At 40.5% G+C, this 27646-nt stretch overlaps 1 protein-coding gene across 1 annotated transcript in view; it reads left to right on the top strand.

Annotated features, from left to right (window-relative positions):
• Positions 1-27646, top strand: part of COL12A1 (collagen type XII alpha 1 chain) — a 126372-nt gene that overhangs the window by 14329 nt on the left and 84397 nt on the right. Inside the window, exons 12-15 of the mRNA XM_065401398.1 lie at positions 1577-1849; positions 3641-3913; positions 11042-11314; positions 27218-27487. Coding sequence (XP_065257470.1) covers positions 1577-1849; positions 3641-3913; positions 11042-11314; positions 27218-27487 — 1089 coding nt within the window. The remainder of the gene's footprint in view (positions 1-1576; positions 1850-3640; positions 3914-11041; positions 11315-27217; positions 27488-27646) is intronic.

The raw sequence follows: 27646 nt of genomic DNA, 5'->3' as shown, positions 1-27646 counted from the left end.
ATCATTGTAGGTTACACATCTTTATCTACTGTCAGCAAGTTGCTTATTTAGGGACTAATCCAGCATCCATTAAAATCAGTGATAGTCTTTACATTGAATTCAATAACTGTTGGATTGGGCTCTTAATGTTTATGCAACATTAAAACGTTACAGAAATAAAGATCAAATTTTGATTGCTAAATGGAAACTGGGGGCAGGAGCAGGGGGAGGGGGACACCCTGACATTAGCCCCCTCTTCCCCCTCCCCCTGCACAGCAAGCAGGAGGCTCTGAGGAGCAGGTCCAAGGCAGAGGGGCAGGAGCAGCACATGGCAGTGGGGGGAGGGACAGCTGAACTGCCAGCAATTGGTAGCCTGCTGGGCGGCTGCCGCACAGGGAACTTAGGGGAGCGGGGAGCTTATGGGGGGCTGCCGGTCCACCCTGGTTCCAAGCCCCCACCAGCTAGCTCCAACAGGCTGCTCTTCCTGCAAGCAGTGGACAAAGCAGGCAGCTGCCAAACGACGTTATAAGGGAGCATTGCGCAACTTTAAACGAGCATGTTCCCGAATTGATCAGCAACGTAACAATGAAACAACATTAACCGGGACGACTTTAAGTGATGAGTTACTGTGTTGTGGAAGTCAGTATTTTTGAGTGGTACTTAAAGTGTCTCATAGGGTTGTTGGACTTTTCCGTAGGGAACCATATGTGCTCCTGTGCCTATGCGTCTGACGAAGTGGGCATTCACCCACGTAAGCTTATGCTCCAATACATCTGTTAGTCTTAAAGGTGCCACAGGACTCTCTGTTGCTTTTTACAGATCCAGACTAACACGTCTACCCCTCTGATACTATGCACAAATGGTTACCACAAAAATAATTTTGCACTGTTACCTCACATTTTCATTGCTTTTATAAATTTTGTGCATCAACCTGAAAGTTATTTTAATGTAGTTTCTGTGCCATATAATATACATACCAATAAAAGATGTGCATGGTGACTTACGGAAGCAAATTGTTCTTCCTTGTCTCTCTGTTTTTTTCTTTCTGTTTTTTGTTTGTTTTTGTTTTGTTTTTTGTTACTGATAGTCTTAAACCTGATTCCGTAGGGGCCTATTTACATGCTTAAAATTAAGCACACGCCCAAGTGATTTGCTGGATCAGTTTCAGAGTGCTCAGCAAATTCCAGTATTGGGTCCTGAGTATTTGTAGTAGAAAGTGAGAACTGAGAGTTCACAGGCTACACCCTAATGGACATCTGTGTCCATGGGAAATGGGCAAAAAATGTTATCATGGTACAAAAAGTTGGACTATATCATGGATGTTTATTATATCATGGTGATTTCAAAAAACACTTTAAAATATCAAAAAGCACTAATTTGTCTCAGGGAATAACTTCTTGTGAAGTTATATTTAAAAAATTCCCTTCAGGTCTTAGATCAACCCTCTGGGCTGAATCCTGGAATTTGCTGAGCAGTCAGGAACTGATCCAGCAAATCACTTAAGCGTGTATGCTATCTCTCTTATAATAATCTGAAAAGAAAGAAAGAAATTAGGCTTGTTTCATGATATGCTTTCAATATCTTTTAACATGTATAGTCCTAGGGACTCCAAGAAATTTGAGAGTTTCTGATGCTACAACATCCACAATGAAGTTATCTTGGAGTGCAGCACCTGGAAAAGTACAGCGATATCTTGTAACATATACTCCAGTGGCTGGAGGTGAAACCAAGGAGGTAACAATAAGGGGTGATACTACCACTACAGTGCTGAGAGATTTAGAACATGGCACCAGATATGCACTATCCGTGACTGCCTTATATGCATCTGGAGCAGGGGACGCCCTCCCTGGGCAAGGAGAAACACTTGAAGGTAATTATTTTTAGATAGTATATAATCATTCATTTATTTGGTTACATTTTAGGTGCTTTAAATTGCACCATGTTCCTGAAGTTTCTACAGAAGTAAAACGCTGAATAAAAAATATGCCTAAGAACATCCCTTCTTCCTTTTGTGACCATCCTTGTAAATCAAGCACAGTTGTCATCCCTCTACTCACAGCACAAGGACTATCTAGGGCTAGCATCCACTAGAGAGGACAGGTAGAGGTGGGGAATGTTCACTGGACAGGAGGATCCCACTTTGCCTCCTGGAAAAGTGTGTTGCATTGGTAAAATATCCTCTGGGCTCCTGGAAGCTTTGGACTAAGTGACTCGCACAGCTGGGGCTGTGCGCCTCCAAACCAACCTCAGTATAGGTCTCTGCCTTACAGGATGTAGCTGGCTGTGAACTCGGGAACAGTTTGGCGACAGATCATTTTTATTATCTTGGTGTTAAAAAGTCTTGTCTGATTGAAAACATGGGCAGAGCTTTAACCTGTATTGAAACTCTGGTTGGAAATGACGTTTACTCTAAATGTAAGACATTCAGGGTCACATAAAATGAGCAACAGATAGCCTATGCATAGAGAGAATGGATCACAGCTGTTTGTGACCAATGAGAGCTAGAGCGTGGAAATGAATGCTAACAGAACACTGGCAGCAATAAGCCGGAGACATAGGTTTCCTTATATGGATGGTAGGATGATGTCTCTCTGCCTTGCTGTGGAGAACTTCCCAGATGTAGATGTTGCTACTTGCTGTCTGAACATTCTCATTGTCATCCAATAATTGTCAATGTGTGGGTAACTTTGCCACTAGGCTTTGAAAGGAAACGTGGCTATGTTCTGTGCTGGTCAGGGGTGTATCTTGATGTCCCTAGGAGGTAAAATAACAGCAAATGAATGTAGTTCACATCCATAAAATAAACTAAAAGGGAATTGTTAATCTCACCCTTGAATACGTTAAGGGCTTACTTCTCATTTACACTTGGTCCCTTTTACACTGTGAGAGCAGTATGAAGGGGTCTTAAAGCAGATGAAAATAGGGCCCTGAAACAAGGACTTCCCAGAAATGCTGTGAGATAAGGTTCCAAATACTGAGAGGAGTATGGAAAACACAGCAGAAACCGAAATGTAAACTACATAGTCATCAGAAGATCAAAGTTTAATCTCAGAAGTAAAAGGGGGCTAAGGAGTTTAGATTACCGTTCTGTTTGTATATCACCTAGCAACAAAGGGCCTCAATTCTGAGTCAGGCCTTTGTGCACTACTATATAAGGATAAGAAGAATATGAAAAAGAAACTGGTTGTGGTTTAGAATTTAAGAATTTCAAATTCATAAATGGGCCTTATCTCGGGGTGGTTTTATATAAAAGCACCCAGCCCAGATTTTAAGATCACTGTTTTGCCAGTGTAGGAACAAAAGGAAAGGAGTAAATGTGACCAATGTAATAAATCTCACTAACGTAATAAATAAATGGGTTTTTTTTTGTGCCCCATTCATACTGGAGCCCATTGAGAAGCTTAAGTGATTTGCAGTTCAAAAGTACTCAGTAAATTCCAGAATTGACCCCTGAGGAGCTGTTGTAGAAAGTGAGAATTTAGAGTCCACAGGCTACATCCTAACAGACGTGTGCGCCCAAAGGAGATGGGGAAGGGAGCATGTTATCATGATGGTACTAAAAGCTTTACTATATCATGAATGTTCAAAAGTGATTTATCAAAATTAAGTATTATATCATAGTAATTTCAAAAACACTTTCAACGTCTTTTCACATGTATAGCCCGAGGAAGTCCAAGAAATCTGAGAGTTTCTGATGCTACAACATCCACAATGAAGTTATCTTGGAGTGCAGCACCTGGCAAAGTAGAGTGGTACCGTATAACGTATACTCCAGTGGCTGGAGGTGAAGCCAAGGAGGTAACCATAAGGGGTGATACTACCACTACAGTGCTGAGAGATTTAGAACAAGGCACCAGATATGCACTGTCCGTGACTGCCTTGTATGCATCTGGACCAGGGGATGCCCTCCCTGGGCAAGGAGAAACACTTGAAGGTAATTATTTATAGATATTATATAATCATTCATTTATTTGGTTACGTTTTAGGTGCTTTAAATTGCATCATGTTCCTGAAGTTTCTACAGAAGTGAAAATATGCGTCATGCCTATGTGCACTACTGCAACGTAAATGAATAAGGATAAGAAGAATATGAAAAAGAAACTGGTTGTGATTTAGATTTTAAGAATTTCAAATTGATAAACGGGCCTTATCTCCGGAGTGGTTTTATATAAAAGCACCCAGCCCAGATTTTAACATCACGGTTTTTCCAGTGCAGGAACAAAAGGAAAAGAGTAAATGTGTCTAATGTAACAAAGATCTATAAAGATCGACATCGGGCACGTGCTCACTGAATGGTACTGTATTTTATTTAAAATAGTAAATAGGAAATTTGCGGATATTTAGACAAAACCTATCCAGGTAAAGAAGGTAAGAATAAGAGCACAACAATTTTGGAGACAAATGAAAGTATCTTTAGGAGCTAATACTAGAAGTGCACTTAAAATTAAGTCATGTTACCCATGAATTTAAGATGAAGATGGTAGGATGTAGCTGAAATATTACATAAGTCACATCGGCTTCTGAAATGAGGTGAAAATGTAACTAGCAGCATACTTGGATGGCTTGTCTATCCTCTTGGTGCAAAAATTGGCACAGACATTAATTACTAGAGAAATCAATGCCTCCCCGCGCCTCCGGCGCCCCACCATCAAAATAAATAAGGTCTTTGCTATCTGGGTTTAATGTTTGGGAAAGCGTTTCAAATCCCTGATCATTACAAAGAAATAAAGTGGTTAGTCCAAGGAGGGAAGGTTGAGAAATAATAAGTAAAATAAATGAGGCAATTGAGAAAAGGTAAAGCTAACGAAACAAGAGTGGATAAAAGAATCTAAAAATGTATCTCCTGCTATTGTTTAGTCATGATGGAAGGAAACAAAAGGAAAAATCCAAACTTTCCCATGATTACATGGAATTCTAATGAATAGGCAATAGGGCCCTTTGGATACATCTACACTGGAATAAAAGACCCACGGCTGGCCTGGGTCAACTGAGTTGTGCTTGCAGGTCTCGAGCGATGGGGCTAAAAATTGCTGCCCCCTCAAGGGATCCCAGAGTTTGAGCTCCAGCCCGAGCCCAAATGTTTACAAAGTGGTTTTACAGCCGTGCAGCCTGAGCCCCGGTAGCCCAAGTCAGGTGATCTGGGCCAACCGCGGGTGTTTAATTGCTGTGTAGACGTAGTGACTTAAGGCAACACCTTCTTTTTCTTGAGGTCGCTCCAAAATATATTGTTGCATTTACTAATCCCACTTCCCTGTTCTTTCAAATCTGTCCTTTTCCTTCCCATTGCAACACATAAATGTTCTACAGTGTGTTGAGCCTTGTGGGACAGGCTTGTCCTTTCTAGGCGTCTCCCTGAGGAAACCCCCCCCAAAACATTCAGTTGCTGTTCTAGTTGCAGTCCTTGTTTACCATTTGGATCTCTTCCTGTTTTCCCTTCTCTTTCCTTTTATCTTTCCCAGGACTTGGTCTGCACTAGCCCCATCTTTTCTTCACTAAAAAAATTGAGGTGCAAAGTTTTTCAAAGAACTCCAGATAATCTCAGCTATATAAAATGTTTACATAGCTATCTGATCCAGCCCAAGGATAAACACATTCCAGAGGCCCAGTGTTTTATAAACTGTTCAAAGATGGTCGAGAAGGAAGAATTTAGCACATGAGAAATTAGAAATGGAGGGCAATATTCCATACTATGGAAGTTATTCTTCCTTACGGTTTTGTTGGGGATGGGGTGGGGAAGTGTCTTCCCCCATCCCATGGAATAAGCAGGGTTTTTTTGTGCCCCTTTCATATTGCAGTCCATTGACATGCTTAAATGATTTGCTGGATCAGTTCAAGAGTGCTCAGCAAATTCCAGGATTGAGCCCTGAGTCTTTGTAGTGGGAAGTCAGAACTTAGAGTCCACAGACTGCATCCTAACATACATGTGTGGCCACGGGAGATGGGGCAGGGAGCATGTTATCATGATGGTACCAAAAGCTTTACTATATCATGAATGTTCAAATGTGATTTATCCACTTATGGATCTGGGGCAAAATCTTAAGTGAATCCACATGTTTCATAGAATCTCTATGGATAGAAATTTCATGCTCTAATAAGAATATTACATTAGGGATCTATTATCGACCGCCTGACCAGGACAGTGATAGTGATGATGAAATGCTAAGGGAAATTAGAGAGGCTATCAAAATTAAGAACTCAATAATAGTGGGGGATTTCAATTATCCCCATATTGACTGGGAACATTTCACTTCAGGACGAAATGCAGAGATAAAATTTCTCGATACTTTAAATGACTGCTTCATGGGGCAGCTGGTATGGGAACCCACAAGGGGAGAGGCAACTCTAGATTTAGTTCTGAGTGGAGCGCAGAAGCTGGTCCAAGAGGTAACTATAACAGGACCTCTTGGAAATAGTGACCATAATACAATAGCATTCAACATCCCTGTGGTGGGAAGAACATCTCAACAGCCCAACACTGTGGCATTTAATTTCAAAAGGGAGAACTATGCAAAAATGAGGGGGTTAGTTAAACAGAAGTTAAAAGGTACAGTGACTAAAGTGAAATCCCTGCAAGCTGCATGGGCGCTTTTTAAAGACACCATAATAGAGGCCCAACTTCAATGTATACCCCAAATTAAGAAACACAGTAAAAGAACTAAAAAAGAGCCACCGTGGCTTAACAACCATGTAAAAGAAGCAGTGAGAGATAAAAAGACTTCCTTTAAAAAGTGGAAGTCAAATCCCAGTGAGGCAAATAGAAAGGAGCATAAACACTGCCAAATTAAGTGCAAGAATGTAATAAGAAAAGACAAAGAGGAGTTTGAAGAACGGCTAGCCAAAAACTCAAAAGGTAATAACAAAATGTTTTTTAAGTACATCAGAAGCAGGAAGCCTGCTAAACAACCAGTGGGGCCCCTTGATGATTGAGATACAAAAGGAGCGCTTAAAGATGATAAAGTCATTGTGGAGAAACTAAATGGATTCTTTGCTTCAGTCTTCACGGCTGAGGATGTTAGGGAGATTCCCAAACCTGAGCCGGCTTTTGTAGGTGACAAATCTGAGGAACTGTCACAGATTGAAGTGTCACTAGAGGAGGTTTTGGAATTAATTGATAAACTCAACATTAACAAGTCACCGGGACCAGATGGCATTCACCCAAGAGTTCTGAAAGAACTCAAATGTGAATTGCGGAACTATTAACTAACGTTTGTAACCTGTCCTTTAAATCAGCTACTGTACCCAATGACTGGAAGTTAGCTAATGTAACACCAATATTTAAAAAGGTCTCTAGAGGTGATCCCGGCAATTACAGACTGGTAAGTCTAACGTCGGTACCGGGCAAATTAATTGAAACAATAGTTAAGAATAAAATTGTCAGACACATAGAAAAACATAAACTGTTGAGCAATAGTCAACATGGTTTCTGTAAAGGGAAATCTTGTCTTACTAATCTATTAGAGTTCTTTGAAGGGGTCAACAAACATGTGGACAAGGGGGATCCAGTGGACATAGTGTACTTACATTTCCAGAAAGCCTTTGACAAGGTCCCTCACCAAAGGCTCTTACGTAAATTAAGCTGTCATGGGATAAAAGGGAAGGTCCTTTCATGGATTGAGAACTGGCTAAAAGACAGGGAACAAAGGGTAGGAATTAATGGTAAATTCTCAGAATGGAGAGGGGTAACTAGTGGTGTTCCCCAAGGGTCAGTCCTTGGACCAATCTTATTCAACTTATTCATAAATGATCTGGAGAAAGGGGTAAACAGTGAGGTGGCAAAGTTTGCAGCTGATACTAAACTGCTCAAGATAGTTAAGACCAAAGCAGACTGTGAAGAACTTCAAAAAGATCTCACAAAACTAAGTGATTGGGCAACAAAATGGCAAATGAAATTTAATGTGGATAAATGTAAAGAATGCACATTGGAAAAAATAACCCCAACTATACATACAATATGATGGGGGCTAATTCAGCTACAACGAGTCAGGAAAAAGATCTTGGAGTCATCGTGGATAGTTCTCTGAAGATGTCCACGCAGTGTGCAGAGGCAATCAAAAAAGCAAACAGGATGTTAGGAATCATTAAAAAGGGGATAGAGAATAAGACTGAGAATATATTATTGCCCTTATATAAATCAATGGTACGCCCACATCTCGAATACTGCGTACAGATGTGGTCTCCTCATCTCAAAAAAGATATATTGGCACTAGAAAAGGTTCAGAAAAGGGCAACTAAAATGATTAGGGGGTTGGAACGGGTCCCATATGAGGAGAGATTAAAGAGGCTAGGACTCTTCAGCTTGGAAAAGAGGAGACTAAGGGGGGATATGATAGAGGTATATAAAATCATGAGTGATGTGGAGAAAGTGGATAAGGAAAAGTTATTTACTTATTCCCATAATACAAGAACATGGGGTCACCAAATGAAATTAATAGGCAGCAGGTTTAAAACAAATAAAAGGAAATTCTTCTTCACGCAGCGCACAGTCAACTTGTGGAACTCCTTACCTGAGGAGGTTGTGAAGGCTAGGACTATAACAGCGTTTAAAAGAGAACTGGATAAATTCATAGTGGTTAAGTCCATTAATGGCTATTAGCCAGGATGGGTAAGGAATGGTGTCCCTAGCCTCTGTTTGTCAGAGGATGGAGATGGATGGCAGGAGAGAGATCACTTGATCATTGCCTGTTAGGTTCACTCCCTCTGGGGCACCTGGCATTGGCCACTGTCGATAGACAGGATACTGGGCTAGATGGACCTTTGGTCTGATGTGGTACGGCTGTTCTTATGTTCTTATCAAAATTAAGGGGGGAGGGATAGCTCAGTGGTTTGAGCATTGGCCTGCTAAACCCAGGGTTGTGAGTTTAATGCTTGAGGGGGCCACTTATGGATCTGGGGCAAAATCAGTACTTGGTCCTGCTAGTGAATGCAGGGGGCTGGACTTGATGACCTTTCAGGGTCCCTGCCAGTTCTATGAGATAGATATAAGTATTATATCATGGTAGTTTCAAAAACACTTTTAAAATATCCAAAAGCACTAATTTACATTAGGGAATAACTTCATGTGAAGCTGTATATTTAAAAAATTCCTTTCCTTTCAATTTCCTTGAAAATTTGTGGATATTTAGACAAAACCTTTCCAGGTAAAGAAGATAATATCTTTTGGAGCTAAGACTAAAAGTGCACTTAAAATTAGGTCATGTTACCCATGAATTTAAGACGAAGATGATAGGATGTAGCTGAAATATTGCATAAATCATATCAGCTTCTGAAATGAGGTGAACATGTAACTAGCGGCATACTTGGATGGCTTGACTATCTACTTGGTGCTAAAATTGGCACAGACATTAACTCCGGGAGAAATCTATGCCTCTCCAAGGTGCCCCCCCCCATCAAAATAAATAAGGTCTTTGCTATCTGGGTTTAATGTTTGGAATAATGTTTCAAATGTGTTTTTTTTCCCTGATCAGTACCAAGAAATAGAATGGTTAGTCCATGGAGAGAAGATTGAGAAATAATAAGAAAAATAAATAAGGCAATTGAGAAAAGGTAAAGCTAGCGAAACAAGAGTAGATAAAACAATCTAAAAATGTATATCCTGCTACTGTTTAGTCATGGTGGAAGGAAACAAAAGGAAAATGCAAACTCTCCAGTGACTCTTTGAAATTCTAATGAATAGAGCCCTTTGGGAACATCTATACTGGAAAAAAAGACCCACGGCTGGCCTGGGTCAACTGAGTTTGGCTCGCAGGTCTCGAGCTACGGGGCTAAAAATTGCTGCCCCCTCAAGGGATCCCCAAATTTGAGCTCTAGCCTGAGCTCAAACATTTACAAAGTTGCTTTACAGCCCTGCAGCCTGAGCCTCGCTAGCCCAAGTCAGCTGATCTGGGCCAGCCGCAGGTGTTTGATTGCTGTGTAGACGTAGTGACTTAAGGCAGCACCTTCTTTTTCTTGAGGTCTCTCCAAAATATATTGTTGCATTTACTAATCCCGCTTCCCTGTTCTTTCAAATCTGTCCTTTTCCTCCCCTTTGCAACACATAAATGTTCTACAGTGTGTTGAGCCTTGTGGGACAGGCTTGTCCTTTCTAGGAGTCTCCCCGAGGAAACCCCCCACAAAACATTCAGTTGCTGTGCTAGTTGAAGTCCTTGTTCACCATTTGGGATCTCTTCCTGTTTTTCCTTCCCTTCCCTTTTATCTTTCCCAGGACTTGGTCTGCACTAGCCCCATCTTTTCTTTACTAAAAAAATTGAGGTGCAAAGTTTTCGATAGAACTCCAGATAATCTCAGCTATATAAAATGTTTGCATAGCTATCTGATGCAGCCCAAGGATAAACACATTCCAGAGGCCCAGTGTTTTATAAACTGTTCAAAGATGGTCGAGAAGGAAGAATTTAGCACATGAGAAATTAGAAATGGAGGGCAATATTCCGTACTATGGAATTTATTCCTGTGTAGGGGACATGGATTTCTTCCTTACGGTTTTGTTGGGGATGGGATGGGGAGGTGTCTTCATGGAGGGATCTTCACCCCATGGAATAAGCACGTGTTTTTTGTGCTCCATTCATACTGCAGCCCATTGACATGCTTAAGTGATTTGCTGGATCAGATCAAAAGTGCTCAGCAAATTCCAGGATTGAGCCTGAGTCTTTGTAGTAGGAAGTCAAAACTTCCTCAGGCTACATCCTAATGGATATGTGTATTCATGGGAGATGGGGAAGGGCGCATGTTATCATTATGGTACCAAAAGCTTTACTATATCCTGGATGCTCAATAGAGTTTTATCAAAATTAAGTATTATATCATGGTAGTTTCAAAAACACTTAAAAAATATCCAAAAGCTCTAATTTACGTTAGGGAATAACTTCTTGTGAAGTTGTATTTAAAAAATTCCTTTCAGGTCTTAGATCAATGCTCTGGACTGAATCCTGGAATTTGCTCAGCAGTCTGGAACTGATCCAGGAAATCACTTAAGCATGTATGCTATCTCTCTTATAATGATCTTAAAAGAAAGAAAGAAATGAGGCTTGTTTTATGATATGCTTTCAATGTCTTTTCACATGTATAGCCCGAGGAAGTCCAAGAAATTTGAGAGTTTCTGATGCTACAACATCCACAATGAAGTTATCTTGGAGTGCAGCACCTGGCAAAGTACAGCGGTACCATATAACGTATACTCCAGTGGCTGGAGGTGATACCAAGGAGGTAACCACAAGGGGTGATACTACCACTACAGTGCTGAGAGATTTAGAACAAGGCTCCAGGTATGCACTGTCCGTGACTGCCTTGTATGCATCTGGAGCAGGGGATGCCCTCCCTGGGCAAGGAGAAACACTTGAAGGTAATTATTTATAGATATTATATAATCATTCATTTATTTGGTTACATTTTAGGTGCTTCAAATTGCATCATGTTCCTGAAGTTTCTACAGAAGTGAAAATATGCGTCATGCCTATGTGTACTAATGCAATGTAAATGATTAAGGATAAGAAAAATATGAAAAAAATCTGGTTGTGGTTTAGAATTTAAGAACTTCAAATTGATAAACGGGCCTTATCCCAGGGCTGGTTTTATATAAAAGCACCAAGTCCAGATTTTAAGATCACTCTTTTGCCAGTGCAGGAACAAAAGGAAAAGAGCCAATGTGTCTAATGTAGTAAATCTCATTACTCAGCTCTAGATCCTTTGGAAGATGACAGCAGCAGAGTAAAACCTATAATAGTGAAGTCATCTTGTAATAAATGTGAATATCAGTAAATGCAGTGCCCCTTTATATATCTCAGTTTCTCAAATAAGAGAAAGCCATATGAAAAATAACAATACTATATTGTGACATGAAAGCTATGAGAATCAAATTGGCACAGACCTTAACTCCTGGAGAAATCAATGCCTCCCCAAGGCACCCCCTGCCTGCCATCAAAATAAACAAAGACTTTGCTATCTGGGTTTAATGTTTGGAATAGTGTTTCAAATATGTTTTTTTCCTGATCAGTACCAAGAAATAGAATGGTTAGTCCATGGAGGGAAGATTGAGAAATAATAAGAAAAATAAATAAGGCAATTGAGAAAAGGTAAAGCTAGCGAAACAAGAGTGGATAAAACAATCTAAAAATGTATATCCTGCTACTGTTTAGTCATGGTGGAAGGAAACAAAAGGAAAATGCAAACTCTCCAGTGACTCCATGGAATTCTAATGAATAGGGCCCTTTGGGAACATCTATACTGGAAAAAAGACCCATGGCTGGCCTGGGTCAACTGAGTTTGGCTCGCAGGTCTCGAGCTACGGGGCTAAAAATTGCTGCCCCCTCAAGGGATCCCCAAATTTGAGCTCTAGCCTGAGCTCAAACATTTACAAAGTTGCTTTACAGCCCTGCAGCCTGAGCCTCGCTAGCCCAAGTCAGCTGATCTGGGCCAGCCGCAGGTGTTTGATTGCTGTGTAGACGTAGTGACTTAAGGCAGCACCTTCTTTTTCTTGAGGTCTCTCCAAAATATATTGTTGCATTTACTAATCCCGCTTCCCTGTTCTTTCAAATCTGTCCTTTTCCTCCCCTTTGCAACACATAAATGTTCTACAGTGTGTTGAGCCTTGTGGGACAGGCTTGTCCTTTCTAGGAGTCTCCCCGAGGAAACCCCCCACAAAACATTCAGTTGCTGTGCTAGTTGAAGTCCTTGTTCACCATTTGGGATCTCTTCCTGTTTTTCCTTCCCTTCCCTTTTATCTTTCCCAGGACTTGGTCTGCACTAGCCCCATCTTTTCTTTACTAAAAAAATTGAGGTGCAAAGTTTTCGATAGAACTCCAGATAATCTCAGCTATATAAAATGTTTGCATAGCTATCTGATGCAGCCCAAGGATAAACACATTCCAGAGGCCCAGTGTTTTATAAACTGTTCAAAGATGGTCGAGAAGGAAGAATTTAGCACATGAGAAATTAGAAATGGAGGGCAATATTCCGTACTATGGAATTTATTCCTGTGTAGGGGACATGGATTTCTTCCTTACGGTTTTGTTGGGGATGGGATGGGGAGGTGTCTTCATGGAGGGATCTTCACCCCATGGAATAAGCACGTGTTTTTTGTGCTCCATTCATACTGCAGCCCATTGACATGCTTAAGTGATTTGCTGGATCAGATCAAAAGTGCTCAGCAAATTCCAGGATTGAGCCTGAGTCTTTGTAGTAGGAAGTCAAAACTTCCTCAGGCTACATCCTAATGGATATGTGTATTCATGGGAGATGGGGAAGGGCGCATGTTATCATTATGGTACCAAAAGCTTTACTATATCCTGGATGCTCAATAGAGTTTTATCAAAATTAAGTATTATATCATGGTAGTTTCAAAAACACTTAAAAATATCCAAAAGCTCTAATTTACGTTAGGGAATAACTTCTTGTGAAGTTGTATTTAAAAAATTCCTTTCAGGTCTTAGATCAATGCTCTGGACTGAATCCTGGAATTTGCTCAGCAGTCTGGAACTGATCCAGGAAATCACTTAAGCATGTATGCTATCTCTCTTATAATGATCTTAAAAGAAAGAAAGAAATGGGGCTTGTTTTATGATATGCTTTCAATGTCTTTTCACATGTATAGCCCGAGGAAGTCCAAGAAATTTGAGAGTTTCTGATGCTACAACATCCACAATGAAGTTATCTTGGAGTGCAGCACCTGGCAAAGTACAGCGGTACCATATAACGTATACTCCAGTGGCTGGAGGTGATACCAAGGAGGTAACCACAAGGGGTGATACTACCACTACAGTGCTGAGAGATTTAGAACAAGGCTCCAGGTATGCACTGTCCGTGACTGCCTTGTATGCATCTGGAGCAGGGGATGCCCTCCCTGGGCAAGGAGAAACACTTGAAGGTAATTATTTATAGATATTATATAATCATTCATTTATTTGGTTACATTTTAGGTGCTTCAAATTGCATCATGTTCCTGAAGTTTCTACAGAAGTGAAAATATGCGTCATGCCTATGTGTACTAATGCAATGTAAATGATTAAGGATAAGAAAAATATGAAAAAAATCTGGTTGTGGTTTAGAATTTAAGAACTTCAAATTGATAAACGGGCCTTATCCCAGGGCTGGTTTTATATAAAAGCACCAAGTCCAGATTTTAAGATCACTCTTTTGCCAGTGCAGGAACAAAAGGAAAAGAGCCAATGTGTCTAATGTAGTAAATCTCATTACTCAGCTCTAGATCCTTTGGAAGATGACAGCAGCAGAGTAAAACCTATAATAGTGAAGTCATCTTGTAATAAATGTGAATATCAGTAAATGCAGTGCCCCTTTATATATCTCAGTTTCTCAAATAAGAGAAAGCCATATGAAAAATAACAATACTATATTGTGACATGAAAGCTATGAGAATCAAATTGGCACAGACCTTAACTCCTGGAGAAATCAATGCCTCCCCAAGGCACCCCCTGCCTGCCATCAAAATAAACAAAGACTTTGCTATCTGGGTTTAATGTTTGGAATAGTGTTTCAAATATGTTTTTTTCCTGATCAGTACCAAGAAATAGAATGGTTAGTCCATGGAGGGAAGATTGAGAAATAATAAGAAAAATAAATAAGGCAATTGAGAAAAGGTAAAGCTAGCGAAACAAGAGTGGATAAAACAATCTAAAAATGTATATCCTGCTACTGTTTAGTCATGGTGGAAGGAAACAAAAGGAAAATGCAAACTCTCCAGTGACTCCATGGAATTCTAATGAATAGGGCCCTTTGGGAACATCTATACTGGAAAAAAGACCCATGGCTGGCCTGGGTCAACTGAGTTTGGCTCGCAGGTCTCGAGCTACGGGGCTAAAAATTGCTGCCCCCTCAAGGGATCCCCAAATTTGAGCTCTAGCCTGAGCTCAAACATTTACAAAGTTGCTTTACAGCCCTGCAGCCTGAGCCTCGCTAGCCCAAGTCAGCTGATCTGGGCCAGCCGCAGGTGTTTGATTGCTGTGTAGACGTAGTGACTTAAGGCAGCACCTTCTTTTTCTTGAGGTCTCTCCAAAATATATTGTTGCATTTACTAATCCCGCTTCCCTGTTCTTTCAAATCTGTCCTTTTCCTCCCCTTTGCAACACATAAATGTTCTACAGTGTGTTGAGCCTTGTGGGACAGGCTTGTCCTTTCTAGGAGTCTCCCCGAGGAAACCCCCCACAAAACATTCAGTTGCTGTGCTAGTTGAAGTCCTTGTTCACCATTTGGGATCTCTTCCTGTTTTTCCTTCCCTTCCCTTTTATCTTTCCCAGGACTTGGTCTGCACTAGCCCCATCTTTTCTTTACTAAAAAAATTGAGGTGCAAAGTTTTCGATAGAACTCCAGATAATCTCAGCTATATAAAATGTTTGCATAGCTATCTGATGCAGCCCAAGGATAAACACATTCCAGAGGCCCAGTGTTTTATAAACTGTTCAAAGATGGTCGAGAAGGAAGAATTTAGCACATGAGAAATTAGAAATGGAGGGCAATATTCCGTACTATGGAATTTATTCCTGTGTAGGGGACATGGATTTCTTCCTTACGGTTTTGTTGGGGATGGGATGGGGAGGTGTCTTCATGGAGGGATCTTCACCCCATGGAATAAGCACGTGTTTTTTGTGCTCCATTCATACTGCAGCCCATTGACATGCTTAAGTGATTTGCTGGATCAGATCAAAAGTGCTCAGCAAATTCCAGGATTGAGCCTGAGTCTTTGTAGTAGGAAGTCAAAACTTCCTCAGGCTACATCCTAATGGATATGTGTATTCATGGGAGATGGGGAAGGGCGCATGTTATCATTATGGTACCAAAAGCTTTACTATATCCTGGATGCTCAATAGAGTTTTATCAAAATTAAGTATTATATCATGGTAGTTTCAAAAACACTTAAAAATATCCAAAAGCTCTAATTTACGTTAGGGAATAACTTCTTGTGAAGTTGTATTTAAAAAATTCCTTTCAGGTCTTAGATCAATGCTCTGGACTGAATCCTGGAATTTGCTCAGCAGTCTGGAACTGATCCAGGAAATCACTTAAGCATGTATGCTATCTCTCTTATAATGATCTTAAAAGAAAGAAAGAAATGGGGCTTGTTTTATGATATGCTTTCAATGTCTTTTCACATGTATAGCCCGAGGAAGTCCAAGAAATTTGAGAGTTTCTGATGCTACAACATCCACAATGAAGTTATCTTGGAGTGCAGCACCTGGCAAAGTACAGCGGTACCATATAACGTATACTCCAGTGGCTGGAGGTGATACCAAGGAGGTAACCACAAGGGGTGATACTACCACTACAGTGCTGAGAGATTTAGAACAAGGCTCCAGGTATGCACTGTCCGTGACTGCCTTGTATGCATCTGGAGCAGGGGACGCCCTGCCTGGGCAAGGAGAAACACTTGAAGGTAATTATTTATAGATATTATATAATCATTCATTTATTTGGTTACATTTTAGGTGCTTTAAATTGCATCATGTTCCTGAAGTTTCTACAGAAGTGAAAATATGAGTCATGCCTATGTGCACAACTGCAACGTAAATGAATAAGGATAAGAAGAATATGAAAAAGAAACTGGTTGTGATTTAGATTTTAAGAATTTCAAATTGATAAACGGGCCTTATCCCAGGGCTGGTTTTATATAAAAGCACCAAGTCCAGATTTTAAGATCACTCTTTTGCCATTGCAGGAACAAAAGGAAAAGAGCCAATGAGTCTAATGTAGTAAATCTCATTACTCAGCTCTAGATCCTTTGGAAGATGACAGCAGCAGAGTAAAACCTATAATAGTGAAGTCATCTTGTAATAAATGTGAATATCAGTAAATGCAGTGCCCCTTTATATATCTCAGTTTCTCAAATAAGAGAAAGCCATATGAAAAATAACAATACTATATTGTGACATGAAAGCTATGAGAATCAAATTCGCACAGACCTTAACTCCTGGAGAAATCAGTGCCTCCCCAAGGCACCCCCCGCCTGCCATCAAAATAAACAAAGACTTTGCTATCTGGGTTTAATGTTTGGAATAGTGTTTCAAATATGTTTTTTTCCTGATCAGTACCAAGAAATAGAATGGTTAGTCCATGGAGGGAAGATTGAGAAATAATAAGAAAAATAAATGAGGCAATTGAGAAAAGGTAAAGCTAATGAAACAAGAGTGGATAAAACAATCTAAAAATGTATCTCCTGCTATTGTTTAGTCATGATGGAAGGAAACAAAAGGAAAAATCCAAACTTTCCCATGATTCCATGGAATTCTAATGAATAGGCAATAGGGCCCTTTGGGTACATCTACACTGGAATAAAAGACCCACTGTTGGCCTGGGTCAACTGAGTTGGGCTCGCAGGTCTCGAGCTGCGGGGCTAAAAATTGTCACCCCCTCATGGGATCCCAGAATTTGAGCTCCAGCCCGAGCCCAAATGTTTACAAAGGGGTTTTACAGCCCTGCAGACTGAGCCTCACTAGCCCGGGTCAGCTGATCTGGGCCAGCCACAGGTGTTTGCTGTGTAGACGTAGTGACTTAAGGCAACACCTTCTTTTTCTTGAGGTCTCTCCAAAGTATATTGTTGCATTTACTAATCCCGCTTCCCTGTTCTTTCAAATCTGTCCTTTTCCTCCCCATTGCAACAGATAAATGTTCTACAGTGTGTTGAGCCATGTGGGACAGGCTTGTCCTTTCTAGGAGTCTCCCTGAGGAAAAAAAACCCTCCAAAACATTCAGTTGCTTTGCTAGTTGCAGTCCTTGTTTACCATTTGGGATCTCTTCCTGTTTTCCCTTCCCTTTCCTTTTATCTTTCCCAGGACTTGGTCTGTACTGGCCTCATCTTTTCTCCTTCTAAAAGAATTCAGGTGCAAAGTTTTTCAAAGAACTCCAGTTAATCTCAGCTATATAAAATGTTAGCATAGCTATCTGATCCAGTCCAAGGATAAACACATTCCAGAGGCCCAGTGTTTTATAAACTGTTCAAAGACAGTAGAGAAGGAAGAAGTAAGCACATGGGAAATTAGAAATGGAGGGCCATATTCCATACTGTGGAATTTATTCCTGTGTAGGGGACATGGGTTTCTTCCTTACTGTTTTGTTGGGGATGGGGTGGGCAGGTGGGTTTCCCTATCCCATGGAATAAGCAGGTTTTTTTCGTGCCCCATTCATACAGATCTGAGAAGGTTGACAGTAGTCCCGGGGCTGTTTTTAGAGCACAGGTCTTCAGCCTCTTTTATCCATTGTCTGAGTGCACCCGTTGGTGAGGAGTAACAGTCAGAGAAAAGTTTGTGGAGGATAAAAATGCTTAAACTGCATCAGCCCTTGACTGGATAGCTGCAGGCTCCAGAGGTGGGAATGCTGCAGAAATTGCTCCATACTCATCCTCTCTCTAAAATATATGGGCCTGACACCACAAAGCTCTGGTTGGATGGCATTGGTAGGTTTGAAGGGGGTGAGCCATCCCTCTTTCCCCAGCCAGGATCTGACTGCTTTGGCTTCCCTTCAACTCACAGAAGTGGCTGGTAGAAGTTTTCCCTTACCAGTAGCTAAATAGAATTGTATTGAATTTTAAATGCGACAGAAATGAAACTGCAAAAAGGAAAAGAAAATTAAACCAACCACAGAATTCAGCTAGTGAAACAGGATGTGTGGCAGTGGAGGCACCTAAGCAGGGCCATCTTGTTTTTCATGCAACACTAGCAGTATTCTTCATTATTTATGGTGATTATAACAGGATGAGGCTCTTTCTCACCTATCTTCCTCTGCGTACGCAGACCACGTGGAGACTCTTTGCTTGTAAACACCACAGGTGGCTTATTTACAGTGTTTCCCCACCATCTTCACAGCATTGTGCAACACCTGATCTACAATAGCATATCACCCTCAGCCCCTTAGACCAAGGGTAGGAGAGGTTGGAGATCTCGCCCTCAGACATCTCTCGTGGGACTGACTCTGAGAGCCTGCCTCTTTCTGGTTCTCTCTCCACCCTGGCACTTCCTTTTGGTGCCTTTTCTACGTTCTAGGCTAATGTGTTAATTAGCCTTGTAGCTCTCTCCAGCCTGTTCCCAATCTCTCAGTTAGGCACAGCTATCATTGTCAGATTTACTCCCAGGCAACTAATAGCAGTTGCAGTGACTGGTGAGCTACGTCTGCTGCTGTTCCCTAGCTCTCTGTCCCAGTGACACAACACAAATCACAAGTTGACATACAGACAAGACTTAAGAAAACCCGCAGAAAGATTCCCCCAGCAACACACTGAGTTGTCCATTTTATTTTGTTACATCAACTCAGCCAAAACCACGTCATATCCCAGAAATAGGATATAATAGTGAACACTGAGGGTGGGGAGTGGAAATCCAGTCGATAGCTAACAATCAACTGTTTCTGAGAGCTACTGTTTTTCTAATCTGTTTTCCCCTGGGAAAGGGGGTGGTAAGAGCAGGCCTGGCAAGAGTTTCCTTTTCTGCCTAGAGGCATATTGTCAGATAACAAGAACATACTGTACACAGGCTGCTTAATAGCTTAACTTGAACAGATAATAGTTTGCAGTTTTTAAAGAAAAACAAATTTATCTCTAGGTCAGGCAGTCTATACAGGTACGTTTAGTCCTAATCTATGTCTTCATGCTTTGGAAGATGAAAATCTATTTTATGAGCACCCTGTTGCTGGAAGCTAGGATTTTTGAGAACTGCCTTAAGGATATCACAGCTACTGCTGGAGAGGGTGAATGCATCAGACGTCTAAAGCAGAGGAGTTCATTACCATTTGAAATATGAACTTGAGAGCAATGTCACCAAAAAAAGCATTTATAGTTGTTTATCAGAACAAGATACAGTGGGCTCCATTCTGATCTTGCTTGCACCACAGTAATTCCAGAGCAACTCCACTTATGTTAGAGATGTTACTGGGCCAGAATCTCTGCAGGTGTAAACTGACATAACTCGATTGAAGTAAATGAGCTGTGCCAGGTTTTACGCCGGAGAGGGTTCAGCCCATCATGCTTTAAACCTCAGTGAAGCTGAGATCAGAATCTGACCCAATACTTATAATGTAGATTAGTGTAATGTAAACAACAAGAACTGCATATTTTATTATACTCAGGAGATATTCTTTATTGGGGATTAAATAATGGTCTTTCCCCCCTTAGTATTAAAGTCTTTCCATTTAAATGTTATACGGCCCAGTTCTGCCATTTCTTTTAATGCTGTGAGAATTGGGATGTGAGGATTCATCATAGTTGATTCACTTTCTAGTTTCAGGGACTCTTCTGCTGTATCCATTTCTCAGAGCTTGGCTTTTTTTTTGGCCAGGAAATGAATAGTGGTTTCTTAGTAGGTATATGTTATTGTTTTTTTGCTGTTTCTATAGCAACATAAGAATGTTTTAGAAATGAATGACCTCCTACAGAGTGAATGGGGCTAACTCAAGTGACATTTCCTGACAATGAAGTTTTTAGCATATCATAGGAACTTTCCGTAATGTTTGAATTACGTAGTTCTTCTCCATATAGACTGAAACAAGGACTCAGTGTCTTTCAAAGAGATTTAGTGCTGTCTCATGCATTTTTTTCAATGATATATTCCAAGATTTTTCACCCTGACATTTGCAAGTGACTTTTGATAACCATCGAGCAATCATTTGAATTTTCTTGTCTGGGGAAGTACACCATTTGCAGGCAAAAACAAATCCACTCAGAGGAAGTGATTAACTACATAAGAAAAATTGAACTGATTTTCTAAATATTATATATCAAATAGTTAACTAATTAGTTGCTGGGTAACTAATTAATTGCTGGAATAGATAGATCGGGTAGATTTTCAGGGGCTGATTCTGATCTCATATCAGTTTTATGCTGGTGTAACTCTGGTGGACCAGATCCAGGGCTCCTTGATTCAGCCTCCTGTGCAAAAGAGCCAGCAACCTGGCCTAAAAGGGCAAGTGAGGACTCTCCTTATGTAGAGGAATCCTCCACTAGCAGAGAGCTGGCACAGGAAGCTCTGTTCTACCCCCCTTCCAACTTCCCCGGCATAGCAGGTTATGTCACATGACAAGAGGTGTGGCCAGAGTGCTCTGCACGCCAGCGTATTCAGCTGCATAATGGCCCCTAGGGAGACATTACCAGCCAACTTACGTAGCTGTCCTATCTTTTGCCAGAGGCCAATTTGACCATCAGCAGGGCCTGGATCAGGAGTAGTATTAAGGTAGCTATGTCCCATCCAACACACACATGCACACACACACACACGCGCGCGCACACACACACACACACACACACACGTCCTACTCTGAGATGAACTTGGCTGGATGTGAGGATCTGGCCTTCTGACTTCAGTGAAGATACTCGTGATTCACACTGTTGTAAACAAGAAAGGAATCAGGCCGTAAAAGTTCAGTGTGTGCACGGCATGAGGGGGTTTGTTTCCTTAGTTGATTAAATTCTGACCGCTTAGGATATTGGCTCAGATCTAACTTACAGTTAATCTAAGTGAAATATGGATCAGTGTGAGATTTACGGTTACATATTAATCTTGAAAACTAGCTTGAGTACATGTATAGAAAATGTTTACGTTTTGGGCCTGATAGAGGTGTGTATCTTCCACTGAAATCAGAGGGAATTGTGGGTATGTAACTGAGGACAGAATACGGGCATTTATTTTTTATGACTGTTAAGGTTTTTACCCGTAGGCTATGTCCACACTACGAACTATGGATGTGATTCCTTTGCTGGTGTATATACACTTGGGGTAGTTCTGATCAAGCTCAAGTAGGAGCAGCGGAGGCCCAGCCCAGCCGTACTGAGTACAGACCCATCGGTTTTAATTGGGCTTGTACTCGGCATGGCTCAGCCGTGCCTCTGCTACAGCTACCCATTCTACTGCAGCTTGACTGGTGTTTATACGCCCACCCCTAGCTAGTAGTGTAAGTGTAGCCTTAACTGAGTAAGTCATGTGTTCAGGAGCAAAAATGATTGCTGGAGAGCTCAGGAGACAAGAGCCAAGCAAGTGTAGGAAACGGACTTAAATCGGATATTGTGTCTCTGGCTCAGCATGATGGAAAACCTTGATATGAAAAGTGAAGACTTGCAGAGATTCAGGGCTGGAAGGAAGAGAACCTGTTTTATATCTAAGGGTCTGTCTATACTAAGTGAGGATAAGTATCCGAGAGGTAGCCGTGTTAGTCTGGATCTGTAAAAAGCGATAAAGAGCCCTGTGGCACCTTACAGACTAACAGACGTATTGGAGTGAGGAAACTGTTGTAGAGACATTGAGAACCTGAGCCAAAGCCCGTTGAAGTCAAAATTGAACACCACAGTGCCTAGCACAGTTACTGGGGGCAGGGGCTTTTGGGTAATTTTCAAAGTCAGAGCACTTCATCATGTGATGGTGATACTGGGACTGGATGAAAAAGTGGAGCTGTGATGTATGGGGCATCCATTCCAAACAAGGGAGAAAACAGAGAGGACTATGCCGATTCTGTTGGCTCTGAGCCAAAGACCACCACCAGCCAGTACAACCACCATCTGTTTCACCACCATGCCCTTACCCTACCTTATTGTGAATGGTCTTTCTACTTTCCTTGGCTATCCTGTTCTTGTAAGCAGCAGAGATATTAAGGTGTATGAGAATCCTTTTTGTTGGAGCATTTAGCCAGGGCTGGCTCTAGGTTTTTTGCCGCCCCAAGCAAAAAATTTGCCACCCCAAGAGCGCAACTTCCCAAGCAAACAAACAAACAAACAAACAAACAAACAAAAAAACCCACGGGTGGCCGGAATGCTGCTCCTGGAATTGTGCCACCCCAAGTACGTGCTTGCTTTGCTGGTGCCTAGAGCCAGTCCTGCATTTAGCAATTAAGATTCTTGAACATTTAAACAGAAGATCAGAATAATTGCTCAGATACGTTAGTGATAGGCAGCAGTGCAAACCTCTATGACAGATAAATAGTAGGCAAGCAGATTTACCGTGTGATTTGCATACTTATACTTCTCAAACAAACTAAACATGGCTAATAGGTATAATTGTATGCCTACTAGCCATTACATTATACTGGTAATGTCACTGAACTTAAGTATATTTCTAAACTCCCAATGTAGCAGCTTAGTTAATGCTTAGCAGAATCTTAATAACTTAGGACTTTGCACCACTTTCTAAACACAGCTGCTTCTTTCCCCCACCTCCAGACCCATAGATACTCATGTGGTAGCTTCTTGTGAAAATATCTGCCTACAAACTTATACCTCACACATGAGGTGCAAATCAAATTAGTGTGTTATTTTAGATAAATGTTCTCAGTTGGAGTATAACATATTAAAAGTCTAATTTCCCTTAGTTGGTAAGATGCCTTGTCAGCAGTTTCCAGCTATTTGAAGTCAAATTTTTCCATTTAGGCCCGGCGGCTTGGTAAGAAGCCCAAAGTTTATTTTTATTCAACAAAAAGTGGTACTTTAGTTCCATATGATTTCTTTTTTCTTTCCAGAGCTAACATTTGTCGGTAGATGGGCTTGATTACACTCCATTGCAAATAAATTATTTTCTTCTGCTATTTAGTGGCACATATAATAATTTAATAATTGGTTTAAATATGCAATGATTGTTGCAGTGTCTCCAACACATCATTAGCCATACTGTCCCAGTGTTATTTGCTGAGAATTGTGCTGTGGTAGCAGATAGTTTAATATTGAAATCATGTTGTGGCAGAGACTTGATTTGAAGTAGTCAGTATAAAGTGACTTGTATATTTATATTACATTAAAATATGGAAAGAGAGGTTTGTATTGTGAAACATCTGTGCATTCTATCATGTTGGGTTTTCCATAATATTTCCATTTGGATTATATTCAGATTTTTTTTATTGAATGAAAAAGCCAAGGGTTGGGAGCAGAAACTTTAGAGTAGACAGAAAATTGGTGTAATTTACTTTTGACGACAAATCTTTTTTCAGTCTTCCAGGAAAATTACTCTTTGGGGTCCAAATTCTGCCCTGACTTAATGGACTGAAATCAGTGAGTTTGCATGGAGTGTATATCAGGATGAATCTGGATCTTTTAGCATAACAGGGTAAAGTTACACTGAAAGATGCAGTAGTGAGTTATTTTTCCTTATGACAATAAATAATTCAACTGTAACAAAAAGCTGGATCTTAAAATGTTGTTTTTGAAATCAATAGTGCCTCTGTGTGCGTGTCATATTTAGAGTGGCAGGCTAGAAGGATTGAAGGAATTTGTGTTTAAGTTTGGATGGAAAAACCAGAGAAAGGTGATGAGATATCCAAGGGATCCTTGTCTGGATCACATACTAGCAATGGGTTAGGTTTAGAAAAATAAGATTGTACAAATATATTCTGTTTATTAAAGATACAACCACTAAGAACATTTTAATAAAATCCCAGCAACTGTGTCCTTTCATCAATAAACCAAAATGGAATTATTCTTTCACTGATTCAGAATTAATGGGAGACCATGTTTATTTAATCCATTGATTATTGCTACAACGATATCATTCAAACCTTCAGCCTTTATACAAGTAGTCCTACCAACTCCAATGGGATTAAGCTCCCTCCATGCATCTGAAGAAGTGTGTTTTTTACCCACGAAAGTTTATGCCCAAATAAATCTGTTAGTCTTTAAGGTGCCACCGCACTCCTCATTGTTTTTGTGGATACAGACTAACACGGCTACCCCTCTGATATCCAATGGGATTGCGTGTGTCGGATCAGGGTTTAAATAAAGACAGATGCCTAGCAAGATTAAACCATGGTATATAAATTGGAACCAATCTGAAAACCCTTCCAGGCATAGTTCTGCACTGAAATCAGCTCACAATTATAAACTTCTCGCCTGATAGTATTTGCAAAGATGAGCCTGCTCTGTGGAGGTTGGATTAGGGTTGAAACTTCCCCCGCATTCAAAGAGGTTTGATTCTGGTACTATGGCTCTGGTCAATCTCAAATATATTAGTGGGTACTTGTCACTGTGGGTAAAGCTTACCTGTGGTGCAGAGGGCTGGCTCAAGGCCCTCCTCCCTGCTTAAGCCTAGAACAGAGATTGGTTTGGGGGAACCTCTTGCTAAGCAGCCATTCAGGGGAGCCATTGCAGCCTTGCTCACTGCAGGAAGGCCTTAGGGAGATCAGTAAGGAATTTCACATAGAGCACACGTCGAAGTAGGCACTGCATCTGTGTGTGTAGGGATTTTTGTTTATAGCTACAACTTTGCCATTGCATAAAGAAAAAAAACTAGGGCTCTAGCCATTTCAGTAGCATATTTTAGCTCACATTAATAAGTGTACCCAGATGTCACATTGAACACAGCAAACTCCATAGACCTAATCCTCCAGGCTGTTTCATTAATTTTAAACCAGTGAGCTCTATTAAAGTCAACAGCGTTATATGGGCATGAAACTGGTGTATTAAAGTGAGCATCAGACTTCTAGCTTACACCTTCTTGATTATACAGACTAAGGAGCTGTTTAGTGCACTCCAAGAAATGTGAGGACAACCAGCTATGAAGAACAATACAACAGGAGTCTGGCAAAACTTAGTACAGAAAAGATAACGCCTCCAGCCTACAATTACTACACTTTATGTTGTAAATACATGACAGATTAGTTGTAAATAAATACAATGGGGGCAGTTGACAGGTATATTCTCACACCATTCAGGAAGATGGGTGCTGGTAGCAATGATAGCAGCCAAATCTATAATTCTCAGGTACTGGAAAGAGAGAAGGGCTGAAAACAATGTCAGACATTTCCTAAATGGGGGCATGTTATGAAAAACCTGTGTGCAGTTCTTAACCTATTACTATAATAAAGATGTTATGGAAATGGAAAAGATACAACAAAGAACAATTGGAATGATAGAGGGACTTGATTATCCTACCTGATGCTTTAGGTGAGCCAGGGGTCCAAGTCACATAGGTGTAAATTCCATTGACTGCAGTTGGACCCATAATGTTTCCTGAAAAACAAGCAAACAAAAACTCTTAAGTGTCTGAATTAATCAATCAGTGGAAAGTGATTTATTTCTGGTAAATCCAATAAACCCTATATGCATAAATGCCCTTGCATCAGTGGCGGAATAGACTTCTCATTGGTGTATACAGACTTATAGAAGGAAGTGAGAGGATAGCTGTTTGGGGGCAGTGTCAAATATAAGGATAAGGGGATATGAACAAGTAAAGAAAGGGTGAAGGACTCAAGAAATTTAGAAGGAATTTTTTCACACAGATTTAACATCAGGAAAAAATTACCCAAGGTTTCATTATTTGCCTATAAATGAGTTACTTGAGCTTTTGGGATGAAGATGGATTGTGAGGCATAATTGCTAGTTTGGAAGATAAAGCTAACCTAGATTAACTACAAAGCACTGAAGCACATACTTAATTTTAATTTTAATGCCTAATTTTAAGCATGTAAGTAATTCCATCCTTGTTCAGCAAAGTATTCAAGTTCGAGTGTCTTGCTGAGTAGGGTTGAGATTGCTCATGTATTTAAAAGTTGTAGCCGTGTTAGTCTGTATCAGCAAAAAGAACGAGGAGTACTTGTGGCATCTTAGAGACTAACAAATTTACACTTCAACCTCCCTGGTCACTCTATTGCAGACCTAAAAGTCGCAATTATTCAACAAAAAAACTTCAAAAACAGACTCCAACGAGAAACTGCAGAACTGGAATTAATTTGCAAAATGGACACCATTAAATTAGGCTTGAATAAAGACTGGGAGTGGATGAGTCATTACACAAACTAAACTATTTCCCCATGCTAATTTTCCCCCTACTGTTACTCACATCTTCTTGTCAACTGTTTGAAATGGGCCATCCTCATTATCACTACAAATGTTTTTTGTCTCCTGCTAATAGCCCACCTTATTCAATTAGTCTCATTAGAGTTGGTATGGCAACACCCATTTTTTCATGTTCTCTGTATATATATATATATATATATATATATATATATATATCTTCCTACTGTATTTTCCACTGCATGCATCTGATAAAGTGGGCTTTAGCCCATGAAAACTTATGCTCAAATAAATGTGTTAGTCTCTAAGGTGCCACAAGTACTCCTCGTTCTTCATGTATTTAAAGTTAACCATGGTCTTAAGTGTTTTGCTGAACAAGGGCCTTAATCTTCCTCATAAAAGAATGACTGTATTTCATTTGAGCTGGTGTTCTTGTGAACATTTTAATTTTATTCTGTGAGCATTTTATTTTTCTGTTCCTATTTCGCTGTAATATTCGCTAGCTGTGTCTTAGTCATAGTCCCTCTCTTATGACTTCCTTTCTTGCAGACCGTGGCTCACCTCGTGATTTGGTTATTAGAGACATAACTGACACTACAATGGGACTATCTTGGACAGCAGCTCCAGGAGCAGTTCGTCGTTATAGAATAGTATGGAAATCGCTTTATGATGGTCAGACTGGGGAGAGCACAGTTCCTGGAAATGTAATAAATACTGAGCTGGAAAATTTACAGCCAGAGACTAAATATAAGATTTCAGTCATTGCTTCTTATAACAGTGGAGACGGAGCTCCTCTAGAAGGAGAGGCTACTACTGAAGGTAAGTGCAATACAGCATACCCCAAAGAACAGCCCGAATTGTGACCTGGGATATTGTGACACTTATTATCTCCCGCACAAACTCTTGATACTCCTATTAATGCAACTTACATTGACAAGAGACTAGACCTTATTTTTTATTAACCCCTCTCCTTAAAAA

Source organism: Emys orbicularis, chromosome 3 (assembly GCF_028017835.1).
Source record: "Emys orbicularis isolate rEmyOrb1 chromosome 3, rEmyOrb1.hap1, whole genome shotgun sequence".
In the NCBI taxonomy this organism is placed as follows: domain Eukaryota; kingdom Metazoa; phylum Chordata; order Testudines; family Emydidae; genus Emys; species Emys orbicularis.
The sequence above is the reverse complement of the archived record's forward strand: the minus strand, read 5'-3'. Positions and strand labels throughout refer to the sequence as shown.